Source organism: Lontra canadensis, unplaced genomic scaffold, assembly GCF_010015895.1.
Source record: "Lontra canadensis isolate GAN:19392208 unplaced genomic scaffold, GSC_riverotter_1.0 scaffold27, whole genome shotgun sequence".
NCBI classification, from domain to species: Eukaryota; Metazoa; Chordata; class Mammalia; order Carnivora; family Mustelidae; genus Lontra; species Lontra canadensis.
In genome coordinates, this window is record NW_022631021.1 from 19,476,994 (window position 1) to 19,496,764 (window position 19,771).

The 19,771-nt window shown below is 41.8% G+C and overlaps 1 protein-coding gene across 1 annotated transcript in view; it reads right to left on the reverse strand.

Annotated features, from left to right (window-relative positions):
• EFHC1 (EF-hand domain containing 1) overlaps positions 1–15,889 on the reverse strand; it is a 59,551-nt gene extending 43,662 nt beyond the window's left edge. The window contains exons 1-3 of the mRNA XM_032864536.1: positions 15,786–15,889; positions 6,250–6,471; positions 2,961–3,248 (exon numbers count right to left, since the gene is read on the reverse strand). Coding sequence (XP_032720427.1) covers positions 2,961–3,248; positions 6,250–6,471; positions 15,786–15,848 — 573 coding nt within the window. The 5' untranslated portion in view covers positions 15,849–15,889. The remainder of the gene's footprint in view (positions 1–2,960; positions 3,249–6,249; positions 6,472–15,785) is intronic.
• Positions 15,890–19,771: the final 3,882 nt, after the last annotated feature.

A 19,771-nucleotide genomic window follows, 5' to 3' on the forward strand; every position in this document is an offset into this window, starting at 1 on the left:
TTTTCTGTTGCTTTCAACAGACCAGGCCCTCTTTTAACCTTACCTTAGGGATTTGGGCAGGAATGCAGAGGCTTCCTGAAGTTGACTATTCTTCCTATCTCTTAGGAAAGGCCTAAACTCTTTGAAGAGATTATTCTGAGGTATCTCAAAAGGACGGGAGAGAAGGGAATGTCTTTGAAGGCAAGGAGAGAAAAAGGGGGAAATTCTCCCAGACTAGAAAACAGACACAAGTTGATGGGTCTCAGAAGAGCAAGACCCCACACGTGGGCTTAGGGATGCTCAGAGCACATGGGCAGCTGGTCAGGCACATCAGTCTCAGGCATTTGGGGTCTCAGTATCTGACCTAGCATCAAAGCATCCAGGAGGTGCCCTTGCTCACAGCCAGCCTATGGACCCTGCCTGTATGACCCCAGCAGGCCTGGGTGTGCCGTCTTGTTGTTCTTAGGGCTTGGAATTTTGGGCAAAGCTGAGGGTGAACAGAAACAGCAGCCCAGTTGGATGGCAGCTCAAGTAGGTTTTATTTTTTAAAACACAAAACAGTATTTCCCACACGCCTGCATATGTGGGGTAGGATTCACATCTGCTATACTACTGGTAATAAAGTCTAGATCTAGCGGTCACGTTTATGTTATGTACTTTTTAGCAACACTCACACACAGAGGTGGCCGTAACGTTCCTTCAGGAGAAAGTCCATGTGTGAGCTACGCTCCCCTCAGGCATGAGCCCCAGCGCTGCCACCATAAGTTAATGTTCATGAATCAACAGAATATTTTAAACATGGCATCTTTAAACAGAAACACGAATTAAAGAAGGTTATAGAAACCTAACTCCGTATTTCTCCTAGGAGCGAGGGATCCGTAGTTGCTAATGATTAAGGGCTCGTGGTGACTTCCTAGAACAGAAGGACCATCAACAACGAGAGTTGGGGCACCTGGGTGACTCAGCCGGTTAAGTGTCTCTCTTTAGGAGAGTTGACTCACTGCTCAGCAATGAACTGCTGATATTCAAATTGTTCATAAGGAGACAACTGTAAAAATTATCACAGTACCTGAAATTTAAATAACATTTTATAATTCCTCAGTATAGGTACAATTCTGAAACTGCCTATGAAAAAAAGGACCTCAAAAACCTAAAAAATGAGAGAGAAAAATCTGTTTTTCCAAAGATGGTCGAGCACCTCTACCTTCTGCACTGTTTTTCACTGTTGCTTTGGGGTGGCACGGATGCCAGGGCTCCTTCCTTCACTTCCTTGAGGTCTCTGTTCATCTGCCATCTTTTTTTTTTTTAAGATTTTATTTATTTGGGGGCGCCTGGGTGGCTCAGTGGGTTAAAGCCTCTGCCTTCGGCTCAGGTCATGATCCCAGGATCCTGGGATCGAGCCCCACATCAGGCTCTCTGCTCAGCAGGGCTTCTGCTTCCTCCTCTCTCTCTCTCTGCCTGCCTCTCTGCCTACTTGTGATCTCTGTCTGTCAAATAAATAAATAAAATCTTAAAAAAAAAGAATTTATTTATTTGACAGAGAGAGACACAGCAATAGAGGGAATACAGGCAGGGGGAGTGGGAGAGGGAGAGGCAGGCTTCCTGCTGAGCAGGGAGCCCAATGCAGGCTCGATCCAGAAGCCAGGGATCATGACCTGAGCCAAAGGCAGACCTTAATGACTGAGCCACCGAGGCGCCCTGTTCATCTGTCATCCTATCAGTGAGGCCTTCCTGACCAGCCTTTTTACACAGAAGTTCCCTCTGCTTCCCCTTCCCTCTTCTCTGCTCTAGTTTCTTCTGTAGCTCTAAGCAGCATCTGACATGTTACATACTTGTCTGCTTATTTTTGTCTCCTCCAGCCAGAATGTAATAGCCTTTATAAGGGCAAGCCTATGTATTTGGCACCTAGAACCATGCCTGGCACAGAGCAGGCACCAAGTAAGTATTTGCTAAATAAATTATTAAATGTAAAGCATAAATGAGTGAATTCACATGAACTCAGTGCGTGGTAAAGATTAATCACATGTGGCATTTGGTAACATGGGATTAAAGGCACAAAATACACAGAAACATATCTTTGCTTCTAGAAATTGTTTAAACTAAGACAAATTCAGAAAATTCAGAACTGACTTTCTAATACCTACATTTTGTGCTAAAGAAAGGATTCTCCTGAGTCTATATATACACACATAACTTTTTAAAAATGTATCAAAAATCTATACTTATGAAATAGAGGAAATGAATAATTCTTCTTGATATAAACAAGCATTCTCCTTTAAAAATTGTTTTATTTCCAGAAATCTTTAGATAGCAAGTTTCTCCCAAATATAGCAAATATGATTTACAGGAAAAATATGAATTGCACAAAAAGTGTTGGGCTCATATCTGCTAATAAAGGTAATATTACTTTTGTAACTCAAACTTCAGATAAATCATCCAATTCCTCTTTCATATTTCTATCCCATCAAGGGTGTTACCTCCCCTATTCTCCACGTGAACTGGCATGGGAACTGGTTTCTTATCAAATAATTCAGCTATGGTGCAAGTTTAATTTTATTTGAATGGATATGTATCCATATCATTGTGAAAAAAGTGATGTCACTACACTGTGTTGACACACAGCAATGCACACACAAACACCTCATTAACCTACATAATAATCCATACAGGACAGATTACCAGTGTCCTCCTCTTACCCTTATATTTTTCTTCTCTTTTTTAAAGATTTTATTTGTTTATTTGAGAGGGAGAGAGCACAAGCAGGGGTGGGAGGGAAAGGGACAAGCAGACTGCCCACCAAGCAGGGAGTCCCACACAGGGCTGGATCCCAGGACCCCAAGATCATGACCTGAACCCAAGGCAGATGCTTAACTGGCTGAGCCACCCAGGCGCCCCCCTCTTACCCTTATAAATGAAACATATCCTTCTGTAAATTAGAATGATGCCTCAGACACGACAATTTCCGGAAATGTATACTATACCTGTGTGAATCGGTCACAGTCAACAATGCGGAAAGTTTTGCCATAAATTGTAATGTTTATTCCTCGATTTAGGTCTTTCCAATGGTAATGGTCTCCCTGGTCATTCTTGGTTAGCCGCTGGCGTTTGATTAACTTGCCTTGAAGGATCCCAGAGTTTTCCACAACAGGTTCCATGACAGACATGCTGTCATCTTCCAGATAGTAGTAAATGTTCACTTGACGAATCCTATAATGTTCCTCAGTTGACATAGGAACATCTTCTTGGAAGTAGGCATCAAATTTCAGCACCTATAACACACAAGGAAGGGGAAAATGGCATTGCATTAGTCTCTCATCCAAAAAACGTCCAGTGCCTTCCTCTAAAGAGAACCACTCTGAGAGAATAAATACTCATCACTCCTATTTTCTAAACTGAAGGGTGTTAAACATTGCCCCATGGGACCCATCTATCCCTCCCAACTGATTTTATATGACTGCCAATCTAAGAATGTTTTATTTACATATTTAAATTATTTAAAAAATCAAAAGAATAAAACTCACAACACATGAAAATGATATAAAATTTGAATTTCAGTACCCACAAATAATTATGTAAATAATTAGCAGGTATTTGCCAATGACTGCTTTCCCATTACAAGGGCAGGTTTGAGGAGTGTGATAGAGACCACATGGGCTGTTACTATGGACTGAATTTCGTCTCCCTCCCCCCAAAAATTTGTATGAGGAAGCCCTAACCCTTAATACGACTGTACCTGGAGACAAAGTCTTTAGGGAGTGATTAAGCTTAAGTGAGGTCCCAACAGTGGGGCCCTGAACCAAATGAATTGGTGGCTTTGTAAGGAGAGGAAGACCTATCTCTCAGCAGACCCACCCTGAGGAAAGGCCACATGAGGACATAGCAAGAAAGCAGCTATCTAAATCCAGGAAGAGAGCTCTTACCAGAAACTTAATCAGCATGAGAAAATTAATTTTTATTATGTAAGGCACCAGTATATGGCATTTTATTACGGCAGCTCAAGTTGACTAAGACAGCTACAAAGCCTCAAATATATACTATTTGGTCCTTCACAGAAAAATTTGCTGATGTCTGCTCTAGATACTCAAACTACATACAGACTACTTAGTAATGTGGTCCTTGATGAGATGGCTTAAAGACCTTAACCCCACTAGCTTCACTTCTGTGTCAAAAATCTTAGAATTTCTGCAGAGTCAAAAATTTGGACAAAACTATAACCTTTGGTTTCAAAATGAAAACAAAGCCTCAAGTCCATTTTCTTTAGGAGAGTCCCCTGTAAATGCATATTAATGACATATTCATTCTTAGAGAATTCATATGAATGAGACTCAAATCATCAATCCAGCACAGACTCTTTGGGTGGCATGTAAACACACCCTCACTGCACTCAGAAATATACATGACAGATAGAGCAAACCCTAGGACCTCTGGGGAGCATCAGTGGGGAGTAAAAATGGCACATTCTATTGCATATTTTAAAACATTTAAAAATATCAAAAGCTTGTGTTGACAAGCTTTGGGATTAATTTTAAAACTTTCTTTTATCCTGACTTTATTTTGAATATTTCCTCCCCTGAAGAGAAAAATACTAGAATTGGTGTTGTAGGTAGACAAGGGTGTGAACTTAAACCTTCACTGGAACAAGAAGACCGTTTAGTGAAAACAAATATGGCTTGATGAATGGGAAGATGCATAATTTTATACATGAGTGCTGTTGCTAAAAAGGGTTAGTGTCTACTGTGGAAAAACAAGATTAAAAACCAAAAGAGATCGGGCAACGGCATAGGTAAAATATGCATATAATGGAATAAAACCTTAAAACTCCTAAAAAAAGGTGAAATGCATGAATGGAGTGGAATGTTTAAAGGAGAAAGCTAATATAGTAAAAGCAAAAGACAAAATATCAGTTTCAGGTAACATTTTAGATTGACTGCAAAGTACTGAAATGGAGACATGATCACTAATTCATGCGTGAAATGGTCTGCGCTTGAGCCACAGATATATAAATATATAAAACACGAGAGCCAGAAATTATCAGCTAATTGAACCTTCCTCATTTTACAAACAGAGACTCAGAGTGGTAGATTGACTCGCCTGAGGTCAAACTCAGGGTTAGGGGCACAAGTGGGGCTGAAACTATTTGTAGACTCACAGAGAAATAAGAAAAAGGTAAAGAAATACCCAACCATATACCTGATACTGTTCAGGTTCAGCAACTGAATGGATATATGAATGTGTTCCTAACAGAGGAGTTCACTGAGATGGGGAAAGGCGGATGATATGGATTCTGGCTGAGACATTTAAAAAATTTTTTTAAACTAAGGGATTATGAATGTAAATGGTATAATTCCACCACCAGGTTATTTTCTATCTTCCAGCCTCTAGTTTCAATAGGTACTCAATTAAAGTTGACTAGCTAGATGAACACTGTATAGACATTTAACAAAAAGAATAAAATGGAAAAAAGGCCCAAAAAGACAGAAAGAAAACAGGCTAGGAGTAAATTAGGAGACTTAACTTGTAAAATCTGGTCATTCATTTTCAGTCTCAGTTATACATAAAAATCATCCGGAGATTAAGATCGATGAGGGTTAGGGTGACATCTCAGTTTCTTAAAAGTCCCACTAGGGATTCTGTTGTATGGACAGGGTTAGGACTACCTCACCTTAATTTAAAGAGGAGGCTCACTGACAAGGAAAATTGGGGATGATATGGAAATGTCAACAGATGGAAATAAAATAGCTCACATTACAAAAGTGTAAGGGTAAATGAGACAGAAATGAAAATGTTACAGTACCCTCTGGTTATATTATGCTAAGCCTAAAACATTCCCTGAAAAATAAAAACTTATCGAGACAGCCTGGCGAAAACTGACAAAAGATGGAGTTGTTACCATGATGACATTTTGCATTTCACAAAGGCTAAGAATGTGCCATCAGTACCAATAAGACTTCCAAAAAGTAGACAGCACAGAGCAGGTAAATGTGGAGCAATACGAACTCAAGAATTCAGACTTCATCCAACTTTTCTTTAACTGTATTTGGAAAATATTTCAGATTAGTCTACAGGGAATTATTTTCTGTAATAAGCTTCCTGACTAAAGAAAGCCTCTTTCAATCCTGAGTTCAGCTGTCTATGACTAAAGGTTGAGGCATTTGAACAATTTTCTCCTCAGAGCCCTCTGGAAAACCTGTGGTTTGCTGTTGACTTTTCTGCAAACAGTTGGCTCTCAGAGATCTGAATTCAAGGGTACCCTGAAATCCCAGATGATACCTTTTTGTCAAAAGCCACATGTGCAGGAATAAATTGTGCAGGTGGGGCCTGCTTAGGTTGGCCATAAGTTAAAATTGGTGCCTTGCTGGCCAACTCATCCAGCTCAGCCTGGGACAGCTGGTTGACCTGGAGCCGCTCCCCACCTATCCCAACTGTTGGACGTCGAACAACTGCATAGCCATTCCTGTAGCCCAGCGTCTGGCTTCTATGAAATGCTGTTTTCTGAAGAACAAAAGAAGTGTTTCATTAATAATATTTTATGAATATGTGTTAGGTAAAAGAGCTAACTTTCAGAAACATCATAACTTAAACCTTATAAACATCACAAACCTTGTATCAAAAAGCTTACCTATACCAGAGGCTTCTAATATTTTAGGCTAAACACCTGGTCAGGAACAAGGAGAAAAGCAGCAGCCTGAGCTTAAAATAAAACTTAAAGTCATGTTCCAGAATGCCCAATTTAATTACCAGCTCACATTTCATTAGAAACTAAAATATTGCCTTACCTATACTCTTAATCTTCCACTTAATTCTATGTTTTTAATCTTATCTACTATTCAGAAACCATGGAACCTAGAAGATCTGACTCTATGAAATGAATTTTTACTCAAAATAAAAGGCCCTTCTTGTTATAGTAACACAGATACATTCATATAACTCTTTGGAAAGCAAGTATTATATATTTAAAGCCTTGAACTCAATAATTCTACCCTTGATCCTTTATTTTAAAAATATAATCCAACTTATGGCAAAGAACAATATGCCTAAAGCCGACCATTATAATGTTAATTATAAGAGTAAAACACTGGAAACAATATAAAAGGCACACATATGAGTTAATAACGGAAAACTCACTTTATGAACTATGATGCAGCCATTAAAATATTGGTTTTAAAGACCACGTGGCAATCTGTGAAAAATGTTTGTGATTTAATAAGCCAAAAAGAGCAGCATATAAAATTATATGTATACTATAGGGTGCCTGGTGGCCTAGCTGGTTAAGCAATTGCCTTCAGCTCAGGTCACGATCTTATGGTCCTGGGAAAGAGCCCCACCTCAGTCTCCCTGCTCAGTGGGGAGTCTACTTCCCCCTTTCCCTCTGATCCTCCTCCCCACTTGTGCTCTCTCTCTGTCTCAAATAAATAAATAAAATCTTTAAAAAATTTTTTTAAATTATATGTATACTATAATTAGAAGCATGTAAACATGTACACAAAAAGAAACTGGATTTGGATAATGTTCTCTGTATTATTTCTGAATTATGTTGATTTTTTTATAATGAGCTTTTTTTGGCAATTGAAAAAAAAAAAAACCAAAAGATTAAATAAAAAAAGAAGGAAGTGTAAAAGAAATATTTTTGAAGGCAAAGGAGAGACCAAAATGGTAACACACAACACCCCAGCCTCCCTACCCCTCCATAAAGATCAACAATTAGATGGTTATCCATAGACAAAAAGCAGCTCTGGAAGAGATTTGGAGTTCAGTTAGGAGGTTTTAGGAACACAGTGGAACAAAAAACCTGAGAATAACTAGAGAAGGAGAAGGAAGACTTCATTTTGCCCGCATCACCTCATCCTCCAAGCCAGCATTGCTCAGTGTCAAGAGGGAACTGCCTGGCCAGAAAGAGGTCCCCTGGCCAGGATAGAAGAGCAACTAGCTTCTCTAGTCTTTTGGGGCAGTCCACGAAGATCCCATATCAGTTTCCTCCCATCTAGACCAGCAAAGCTGAAGAGTATAAGGCCAGCTAGGAACACGGAAGCAAAAGTAAGGGCTACTGGCAGCAGCCCCTCAGTGGGAGTGACCATGGTGTGCAGACACCTGCTCCGCAGATAAACCCAGCAGATCTTACCACTGACCCAAAGCCAAGGGCCAGGATAGTCGCAGCCACGGGTACCTTCTGCAGATTTCATCAGCTTTCATCCCAGAGGCATTCATGATTCCAGGCATCAGAGCCCCTTCCCCTCCCTCCCCTCCCCATATCCCCACCAGAGCCTGGGAACCACACCGGCAGCCAGCTCAGGCCTCTGCAGCTGCTGGAGTGCAAGATGCCAGCACAGACACCCTCTGGCTGACCCCTCCCCCGTTCATGCACTTGGAACTAGCCCCTCCAGCCGTGCATCTGCACACAGCCCAACCCTCATCACAGGCCTCCACTGAAGTGTGCATGTTGGGGGGAGAGTGTGCAGCCAAACCAGGGCCTCCTGCCAGTGGGCTCATAGTTGGCCCTGTCCTTTGCCTTCTCTGCTTCCCACCACTCTGTGTATGTCTGCCAATGGCCCCTGCCATTACATAGGCACCAGTTGGCCAATTGGCACCCTACAGCCAATTATGTGTAACCCTACCTACTCCAGTCACCACTGCTGCTTGCCCTGCTCCCTAGCTGCTGGACCTGGAGATTGCCAAAGACCCCAACAGCCCTTGTAGCCACTATACACACCCTGGAGCACCTGTCAAGGGCCACACAGTTGTCAGTGCCATAGACCCCAGTGGCCTGGGCCAGAGAGACTCATGCCCCCTAAACATGAACCCAGTACCATATAGCTCTGCCCTTGGAGTCCTATACCACTAGGCCCAGGAACACAGCAAGCTTCAGCATGCCTCCACCTACAGGTGAAAATCATCCCATGCCAAAGTCAGTCCATAAAGTCTGGACGAGGTAGCTGCTTCTTTATGTGAAGACACCTATGCAAGATACAGGGATCATGAAGAACCAGGGAAACATGATTCCACCACTTATAACAACTTGTCCCAAAGAAATGAAGAACCAGGAACTGCCTAATGAAAAAAATTCAAAATTCTCCTAAAGATGCTCAGAGACCTACGAAAGAACAGAGATGGGCAATTTAATGATATCAGGAAAACAATAAAGGAACAAAGTGAGAAATTCTACAAAGACGTAGAAAACATAAAAAAGAGCCAAATGGAAATTCTGGAGCTGAAGAACACCAGGACTGAACTGAGGAATTCAACTATAACTTCAAAAGAAGATTTGAACAAGCAGAAAAAAGAATCTGTAAGCTAGAAGACAAATAACTTGAAGTTAACAAATCAGAGGAGAAAAAAAAAAGAGAGTGAAAAGGAATGAAGAAAGCCTATGGGACTTATGGGATACCAACAAGAAAAATCACGTATGTATCACTATATCCTTTTCTAGAAGGAAAAGACAGAAAGAGATAGAAAGCTTATTTAAAGAAATAATGTTTGAGAACTTCTCAAACCTGGGTAGAGATTTGGACACTCAAGTTTGTGAAGTTATCGGTACTCATAATTTCAATCTAAATTATCTTCTCCAAGACACATGATAATAAAGTGGTCTAAAATCAAAGACAAAGAGAGAATTTCAAAAGCAGTAAAGAAAGAAACTCATACAAAGGAACTTCTATAAATGATCAGATTACTCACCAGAGATCTTGCAGGCCAGGAGAGAATGGGATCATCCATTCTAAGTGGTAAAAGAAACTGCCAACCCAGGATATTTTACCCAGAAAAAATGTGCTTCAGAAAGGAAGGCAAGATAAAGATATTCCCTAATAAACAAAGAGAGGATTCATTGCCACTAAACCTGCCTTATGAGGAATGCTGAAAGAAGTTCTTCAAGCTGAAACAAAAAGGCATTAATTAGTAACATGAAAATACACAACACATGGATAAAGGTGAGCATATAGTCAGATTCAGAATACCCTAATACTGTAACACAGTGATGTGTTCACTTCTTCATTCTAGTACAAAGATAAAAGGAAAAGTATTGAAAACCTCTCTAGCTCCAATAATCTGTTAGTGGATGCAAAACATAAAAAGATGTAAATGGTGACATCAAAAAACATAAAGTGAAAGGAGATATAAGGATAAGAATAGGGTGTTTATATGTGATCAAGGCTGAACTGCTAACAGTGTAGATTGTTACATATGTTTCATGTGAGTCTCATGCTAACCACAAAGCAAAAATCTACAGCAGCTTCACAAAAAAATGAGAAAGAAATCAAAGATACTACTATGACTAATCATCAATTCACAAAGGAAGACAGCATGACAGGAAGAAAGGAACAAGGGAACTACAAAACAGCCAGAAAACTTAAAGTGGTAGGGATGCCCACGTGGCTCAGTTGGTTAGGCGTCTGCCTTCGGCTTCGGTCATGATCCCTGGGTCCTGGGATCAAGTACCATGTCAGGCTGCCTGCTCAGCAGGGCACCTGCTTCTCCCTTTCCTTGCCTCTTGCTGTGCCTGCTGCTCCCCCTGCTTGTGCTCTGACAAATAAATAAAATCTTTTAAAAAAATGGCATTAGTAAATCCTTACCTATCAATAGTTACTCTAAACATGAATGAATTGAATTTTCTAATCCAAAGGCAAAAAGCTGGATGATTTAAAAAAAAAAAACCCACAAGATCCAACTATATGTTGCCCCATACTATAAGAAACTTGTTTTGGCTTGAAGCACACTCATAAACTGAAAGTGAAGGGATGGAAAAAGATAATCCATGCAAGTAGAAACCAAAAGAGAACATGGGTAACTATACTTAGAGCAAACAAAATAGACTTTAAGCCACAAAATGCTAACAAGAAACACGGATGGTCATTATATAACGATAAGGGGATCAATTTATCAAGAAGATATAACAACCACCTGAAACTAATACAAAATTGTATGTTAATTATGCAGGAATTAAAATAAAACAAACAGAGTGAAAAAGATATAATGATCATAAATATATATGTATCCCACATCAAAGCAGATACTAATAGATCTGAAGGAAGAAATAGCCAACAAGACAATAATAGTGAGGGATTTCAACAGATGACTAAATCAGATAGGAAATGAACAAGGAAAGGCTGGATTTCAATTATACTTTAGACCAAACAAACATAAAAAAAAAATCTATCCACCATCCCCAAAATACACATTCTTCTAAAGTCTACAAACATTCTCCAGGATAGGTTATATGAAAGGTGACAAAACAAGTCTTAGCAGATTGAAATCATACCTACTATGCTTTTGCACCACAATGGTATGAAACTAGAAATCAGTAACAAGAAGAAAACTGAAAAATTCACAAATATGTAGAAATCAAATAACACCCTCTTGTACAACCAGTGGGTCAAAGAAGAAATCAAAACGGAAATCAAAAAGTATCTTGAAACAAATGAAAATAGAAGCATAACATATGTAAACCTTTGGGAACCTGCAAAAGCAGTTTAATAGGGGGTGTGTGTGTGTATTTTGGTTTTTTTTGGTTGGGTTTTTTTTTTTTTTTTTTTTTTTTTGGACAGCAAGAGAGAGAGAGAGCGAGCTGTGGGGGTGGGAGGTGGGGCACTAAGAGAGAGAGAGAATCCCAAGAAGGCTCCCTGCCCAGGGCAGCACCCGACACAGGGCTCAATCCCACGACCCTGAGATTATGACCCAAGCCAAAACCAAAAGTCAGATACCCGACCAACCAAGACACCCAGGTGTCCCAATAGAGAATTTTATAGTGATAAATGCATGCATTAAGGAATGAGAAAGATCTCCCTGATATCAACACCAGATAAGGATACTATATGAAAAGAAAGTTACAGACCAATATCCTTGATAAATATAGATGCAAAAAAATAACAAAAAATGTTAGCAAACCACATTCAACATCTCATTAAAAGGATTATACACCATAACGAAGTAGTATTCCTGAGATGCAAAGATGATTCAACATATACACATCAGTACTTGTTATACAACACATTAAGAGAATGAAAGATAAAAATCAAAAGATCATCTCAATAGATGAAGAAAAAGTGTTTGACAAAACATCCATTCATAATAAAAATCTGACAAACGGAGTATGGAAGGAACATACCTTAACATAGTAAATGCCGTATGTGACAAGTCCATAGCTAATATCAAACTTGATGGTGAAAACTTTTCCTCTAAGGGACGCCTGGGTGGCTCAGTTGGTTAAGCGGCTGCCTTCGGCTCCAGTCATGATCCCAGCGTCCTGGGATCGAATCCCACATCGGGCTCCTTGCTCGGCAGGGAGCCTGCTTCTCCCTCTGCCTCTGTCTGCCTGTGCTCGCTCGCTCTCTCTCCCTCTGTCTCTGACAAATAAATAAATAAAATCTTAAAAAAAAACAAAAAACTTTTCCTCTAAGATCAGGGACAAGACAAGGGTGTCCACTCTTACCATTCCTATTCACCATAGAACTAGAAGTCTTGGCCAGAGCAATCAGGCAACAGAAAGAAGTAAGAGGCATCCAGTTAGGAAAGGAAGAAGTAAAACCCTCTTTGTATAAAGATGACATGGTCTTACATTCAAAACCCCTAAAGACTCCACCAGAAAACTGTTAGAACTAATCAATGAATTCAGTAAAGTTGCAGGATACAAAATCAATATACAGAGAAAAATTGTGTTCCTATACACTAACAATGAACTATCTGAAATTGAAATTAAGAAAACAATTCCATTTACAATAGCACAAAAACAATAAAATAGGAATAAATTTAAGAACATGAAAAACCTATACACTGAAAACTATAAGACACTAATGAAAGAAATTAAAGAAGGCACAAACAAATGAAAAGATATCTTGTGTTCTTGCACTGGAAGAATTAAAAACTGTTTAAATGTCCACACTCTCCAAAGTGATCTACAAATTCAATGCGATCCTTATCAAAATTTCAATGGCATGTTTCACAGAAATAGAAAAAACAATCCTAAAATTTGCATGGAACCACAAAAAAAACCCAAATAGCCAAAGAGGCCTTGAGAAAGAACAACAAAGCTGGAGGCATCACACTTTCTAATTTCAAGCATGTATCATTACAAAGCTACAATAATCAAAACTACCTGGTACTGGCATAAAAAGAGACACATATATGGTGAGTGCTGTGAAGTGTGTAAACCTGGCAATTCACAGACCTGTACCCCTGGGGCTAATAATACATTATATGTTTATAAAAAATTAAAAAATTTTTAAAAAGAGACACATAAGCCAATGGAACAGAATAGAGCCCAGAAATAAGCTCGTGCATATATGGTCAACTATCTTTGACAAGGGTACCAAGAACACACACTGGGGACAGGACAGTCTCTTCAGTAAGTGGCTGGGAAAACTGGGTATCCCCACGAAAGAATGAAATCAGATCCCTATTTTATAGAACTCACAAAAATTAACTCAAAGTGATTGAAGACTTAAACATAAGACCTGGAACTGTAAAACTCCTTGAAGGAGAAAAGGAGAAAAGCTCCCTGACATTGGTTTTGACAAGGACTTCTAGATATAATACCAAAAGCATAGTCAGCAGAAGCAAAAATAAACAAGTGGAGCTACATAAAATTAAAAAAGCTTCCGTATAGCAAAGGAAATAGTCAACAAAATGACAAGGCAACCTAGGGAAAGGGAGAAAATATTACAAATTTCATTCTGTTCAGGCTAGTCTAACAAAATACCAGAGACTGGGTAGCTTCCCCATCCCTCTTAGTCATTATGGTTCATTCTCTGAATGCTTTGAGAGTTACACACATCTAGTTCTTCAGTGCTAAATAAAGATAGTGACCATGTTTTCCAAATTTCAAATAAGGCAAAAGGTTGACACTTGGACAGTCTATTTAAAATAGAAAGTAAGTCCAAGGCACAGTTCATGTTATATGAAGTACAGCAATGTACATTCTCAGAGCCTGGGACCTCCAGTCCGCATCTGTGTAATCCCCCAAATCGACTCACCCCTCCTGTTGGTAACCCACACTCACCAACACCAACGCTGAGGCTGCTCCTGCATAGGGCAGGGATGTGCCTACACTTTCTAACTTACATAGAACGGAAAAGTCCACTGAAGGAAAAGCTCTATGATGCTGTGTCTTTTTTTTTTTAAAGATTTTATTTATTTATTTGACAGAGAGAGATCACAAGTAGACAGAGAGGCAGTCAGAGAGAGAGAGAGGGAAGCAGGCTCCCTGCTGAGCAGAGAGCCCGATGCAGGATTCGATCCCAGGACCCTGAGATCATGACCTGAGCTGAAGGCAGCGGCTTAACCCACTGAGCCACCCAGGATCCCTATGATGCTGTGTCTTAATGCAGGGATAATTATAAAGAAGCTGCTCAGAATCCAGACTCTCTCACCAAAATTTCAACTTCATTCTCCCAAAGAAAATAAATGGACTACATATTTTATCTTACCTTCATACCCATGGAAAGGAGCTTTTAGCTTAAATTATTAAACTATACAGGGGCGCCTGGGTGGCTCAGTGGGTTAAGCCGCTGCCTTCGGCTCAGGTCATGATCTCAGGGTCCTGGGATCGAGTCCCGCATCGGGCTCTCTGCTCAGCAGGGAGCCTGCTTCCCTCTCTCTCTCTCTCTCTCTCTGCCTGCCTCTCCATCTACTTGTGATCTCTCTGTCAAATAAATAAATAAAATCTTTAAAAAAAAATTATTAAACTATACAAATACAAATTATTATTACCTTATCTATGATAGTTTACTGAATCTCAACACTGATCTTCAAACATATTTCTGTAACCAGGTTAAAATCAAAACAAATACAAATAATTTTGTCAAGGGCTAAGCCATGTCAGAAGGGGAAAAAAAGTTGTTTTTTTTTTTCCTCTTCAATTTTGTCTACAGAACACAAAACAATTAAAGTAGGGAAGGAGCAAAATAATCAAATCAGGAATATTTCATTAAAATGTCAGAAAAGAATAGGAGTAGAGGAAGGAAGAAAAAAAAAAACAGCTTATCAATTGTGAATGAAAGGATTGGAATGGAATTATCTCCTGTAAAGCAGGGAGGGATGGTTTGGGAGGAAGATAGGCAAGTGTTGAAAGTAACTTTTGGAGAAACAGCAATTGAGAAAGAAGATAGAACAGGTCGGGGGGAGGTGGGACTAAGTTGTAGAAAAGTCGGAAGTGCTAAACGGAAAGGGGGAGGGGCTAGGTAGGAGCATAAATGAGGAGAGCGGAGACCGGGTAAAAGAACCTGGTGGAAAGGAGAGAATGAGTGGAAATGATATGTATGAGACAGGAAACGGAGCTGGGAGGGGCTTAGATTAGTGGGTCCAGGATAAGGAAGGCGAAGGAGGCGAGCGGGAACGATGTGCCTGGGAGATGGGCAGGATGGGGCTGTGGGAAGGAGGACCAAGATGTAGGGAGGCTGAGTGGGTGAAGAGGCTAGGCTGGGGGACTGAGGGCGGCTAAGAAGGGAGCTTCTTAGAGCGAGCTTGGGGGGGGGGGACCTAGCCAGAGCTTGGGAGGAAAGGGGGGGTAAAACAGAGATCTAGAGGAAGAGGCAGGGGCTGAAAGAGCAGGGCAAGAGGAAGAAGGGGCGAGGACGACGAGAACGGAGACCAATAAATGCCTGGCTGGAGTGAAAAAACTAGAGAGGATGGAGCGGAGAGCCAAGGATGGGAGAGAGAGGATGAGCCTGGATGGGGAGGACGACGGAACTGTGGTGGCGGACAGAGAAAAGTTGAGGGCAGAGGACGGGTCTGAAGGGAGAGAGCAATTCTGGGTGGAGGAGAAGGCAGGTGCACCAAGGGGCGAGCCCTGCGAGGCCGCCAGGGGGTGGGGTCCTCACCGTGGAGTCCTTAAAGGACATGCCCGGGAGAAAGGGCAGCCCATGCACAGGGTTGGACACCATCGCGGCCGCTTTTGCTGCCACCACCTGGGTCGAGCGTTGGCCTTCCCGGTTGCCCGAGCGACGAGCCGCGTCCACCGGCCTCGCGAAGCTCCATGGTGATGCCAAACATCCGGCGAGGCGCGCGTGGGGGCGGGGCCTGAGGCGCTGGCGCGAAGGGTCTGCGCGTGCGCCGCCCGCGGGCCCGGAGTTCAGGCGAAGAGGCAGTAGCAGCCACAAGCGCGGGGAGGTGGGAGCCGGTGGGGCGGGGTGGGAGCTGGTAGGCGGGGTGGGAGGAGGTGACTGCGGAGAGGCTGCGGTCGTGGCCCGGAGGTCCGGGGGTGGGAACCGGCCCTTAGATGAGTTACAGCCACCCAGTCCTCACCGCTCCCCGCCCGCACTGTGAGCTCGGGCCCCTCTTCTCCGAGCCCTGGGCAAAAGGCTCTTGTCCCGGTTCGCACTGAAGTGTAAATGGCTGGTTCCGGTTGAATGTGGCACCCGGTGACGGGGCTTGTTGGGGGCCAGGGGCTGCGGATTATTCATGGTTGTATCTCTTGCTCAAGGATGTTCAGTGAACTAATGCAACAGTCTCGTCCCCGATCCTCCCACTACCGCATTATCATTTTCCATCTTCACCTCTCTCTATCGTACAGTCAACAACAGCCGCTCTGCAGCCTCCCAATTCTTGAAGGCTGGGCCTCGCCTATTCACCCCAAGACACTCAATATTCGTTGACTGGAGAGCTATAGGGTGCTTATCTCAATTCTCCCCATCTCTATACGGATCTGCCGCTGCAATGCAAAAATCCGACCCACAGGGGGAAATGCATCCCCTTCGAAGAGATAACTAAGTCATGAAGAAGCGAATAAGTGGGATGAAATACCGTCAGGATCGTAGGTATTCTCGCCTTTGGGGATTTTTATAAAACTTGTTTAAATTATGATGTCTTAAAAGAAGTATCCCGTTCCTGAAGCATTTTTCAGAAAAGCGAGGAAAAAACTATCCGTCAGTCCCGGGGAGTTTAAAAATCAAAACAAAAAGCGAACAAAACCCTGGTGCCGGGACATGGGATTCATTAGGTCTGAAATAGACCCCAGGAATCTGATTTTTCTAACAGCTGTTTCTGATGAGGAGCCAGTGTAGGAACGTGATAGAGTAGCAAGCCTGCCGCAGACACTGTAACTCCACGTCATGGGTAGTTTAGTGCTAATGCAGACAGCAGCTTTAGTTTTATTGCTGCTTGTCAGACAAATCCCCCTGTTGGGTTTCACTAATGGGCATGAAGCTCAGGGGGCCCAGGATATGAATCCACTGGTGGCACCTGAAGCAGTTATTGGTGGCTGCCTCCACATCCTGCCCAAACAGTTTCTTTTCGGCTAACCCAGCCTCTCTTCTCCCTACTTCTGTTTTCCTGTTCTTGTCCCCTCGCCTTTTCTTACCTTTAATTTTTTTTTTAATTTTCTATTAGTAAATTACCTTAATGTGGGCATTTAATGCTTTAAAAAAATCAATTACCATTGCTGAATTTACCGAAAACTTTGAAGTATCTGTCCATTGCATTATATCATAGCCACTTACCTAGGATGCAAGTCAGTTACTGGAAGAATATTTCAAAATGGCAAGTTCAACTTTCAAAGAGGTTGAGGATGCCTCTCTCACTTCTCTCCACCTCACTGATGCTGAGTACCCAGAAACGCTGCTAGCTATAATCCTTGCTGACTCTTGATGATAACCTTTAACTCTTACCAGTTATATGATCCTGCCCTCCCCTCTATCTTAAAAAAAGTAAATCCATGGTATTAGGATACACTTGAAAGAGCCCTTCCGGACTAATTGCGTGGTTGCACTTGGGTCTATATTCCCTAGATTGGGTAGGGAAAGAGTCCATGGGGGCTGGAAAGGGTAAGTCATGTCTAAGCTTATTGTCCATTGTGACATCTGTTTCTATTTGAGGAGTGGCCTCTGCTCAAATGTCTTTCTGTTCCAGAAGAACACACTAGTTAAATGGTTAACCAAGTGTGTTTTAACTATTTTCAGACCCTGGAAATGCATGGTGAGGAAAACTTTTCTTGGTCTATATTCTCCTAAAAATGCCATCACCTCCTAGGAGAGGAAGCTGGGCAGTGTTGATAAATGCTAAAAATTACAGGGACAAGTCTGTAAAGAAGTGGGGAAAAAATTAAAAAAATAAAGGTAGGGCTTCAGAAAATTTCTTGAACCCTGATTAAAGAGTTTATATCCCGGGGTGCCTGGGTGGCTCCATCGGTTAAGCGTCTGCCTTCGGCTCAAGTCATGATCCCAGGATCCTGGATCCAGCCCCATGTCGGGTTCTCTGCTCAATGGGACGTCTGCTTCTCCCTCTGCCTCGCCCCCTGCCCCTGGCTTGTGCTCTCCCTCTTGCTCACTCTCTCTCTTTATCTTGCTCCCTCACTCAAATAAATAAATAAAATATTTTTTAAAAAGAGTTTATATCCCATTTCTCCCAAACATGACTACTCAGCATGGATCACACTTCAATTTGCACTCATCGTTTTCTACTTCGTGCAATATACAGGAGAGAGTAAGAACATGACCATACCTGGCAGCTAAAGTAAAAAGTGCCATGGTCCATGGGGCACCTGGGTGGCTCAGTTGTTAGGCATTTGCCTTTTGCTTGGGTCATGATCCCAGGGTCCTGGGATCAAGGGCCTCATCTGGCTGTCTACTTCTCCCTCTTCCACTCCCCCTGCTTATGTTCCATCCCCCCTCCTCTCTGTCAAATAAATAAAATCTTAAAATTAAAAAAAAGTGCCATGGCCTGAAGGCTGTGCATAAAGCGTGGACTCAGAAGACCACAAGAGATATTGCATGAATTTAGCAGGTGTTTCAAAACTTGGGGAAAGGAAAATATGGAAAGATCAGTCTGCCAGCTGACCAAAGCTGAAAGAGGGCCTCATGTTGGATGATGACTCCCAGGAACTGATGGGTATCAGACTAGCAGAGGTTAAAATAAAGAAGTTGCCTAAATTAAGCATCTCCTTTTTCAGCATTTTGCCCAGAGCACTGGCTTTATCCAGAATTTGTTTGCAATCCTGTGATATTATTCTTGAGTACCTAAAGTCACCGGACATACATCAAACAGGTGTGTGTGTGTGTGTGTGTGTGTGTGTATGCGTGCGCGGGCACACGCGTCCCTCAGATATTTATGCAGTGATTTTGGGGTGCTCTACTTCCCTCTACTGGATAAAAATGGTACAGCATGGTTTTTGGAAAACTATACACCTGTAAATTTGAAAGTGCAGGGGGTGTGGCTAGTTAGTGACCATAGTGGTAAGACCTTGCAGGGGAGTGTCCCTTAGAGTGCCATCCAGCATTCATTTCCACCACTCACTCCTTAGTTCCTGGAATCTCTTATCTAAGAAGAATGCCCAGTCAAGCTACCTCAATCTTTGCAAAGTATGGTAGAAGGAGAGAGAAATATCATCAGGGATTTCCAAGTAGTTACAGGAGCAGATTTAGGAGCCACAGGTAATCTTCACTGAACACAAACTCATGCAATTGGGTTTAGACTATTTTAGCCTTGCAGTGGGTTCCTGCCAGGGGTTTTGAAAATTTTGTTTCTGCTGTTTTTTTCTTCCTTAAGTCAAACCCATTCTATGACTTTAGCCGATTCAGATGGAATTCCCTCCTCTCTGAATAAGCCTATCAAACATTACCTCACAGAATCAGAGATCGCCACTAGTACTTACTGGATGCAGACTTTGTGCTAAGGTATTTTTCCCATAGTAAAATTAGTGAGATTCCAAAATGATTTGTTCTTGTTGGGGCGGGGGGAGCAGGGGAGAAACACTGAGTGGAGATGCTTTGCATGTTTCCATATTCGTATTTGAGAAAAAAATTGCATTAGCCCAGAATAGTGTTCAAGTTCACTTTAATGAGTAATAGGATATGTTTAACAGGTCCCGAAG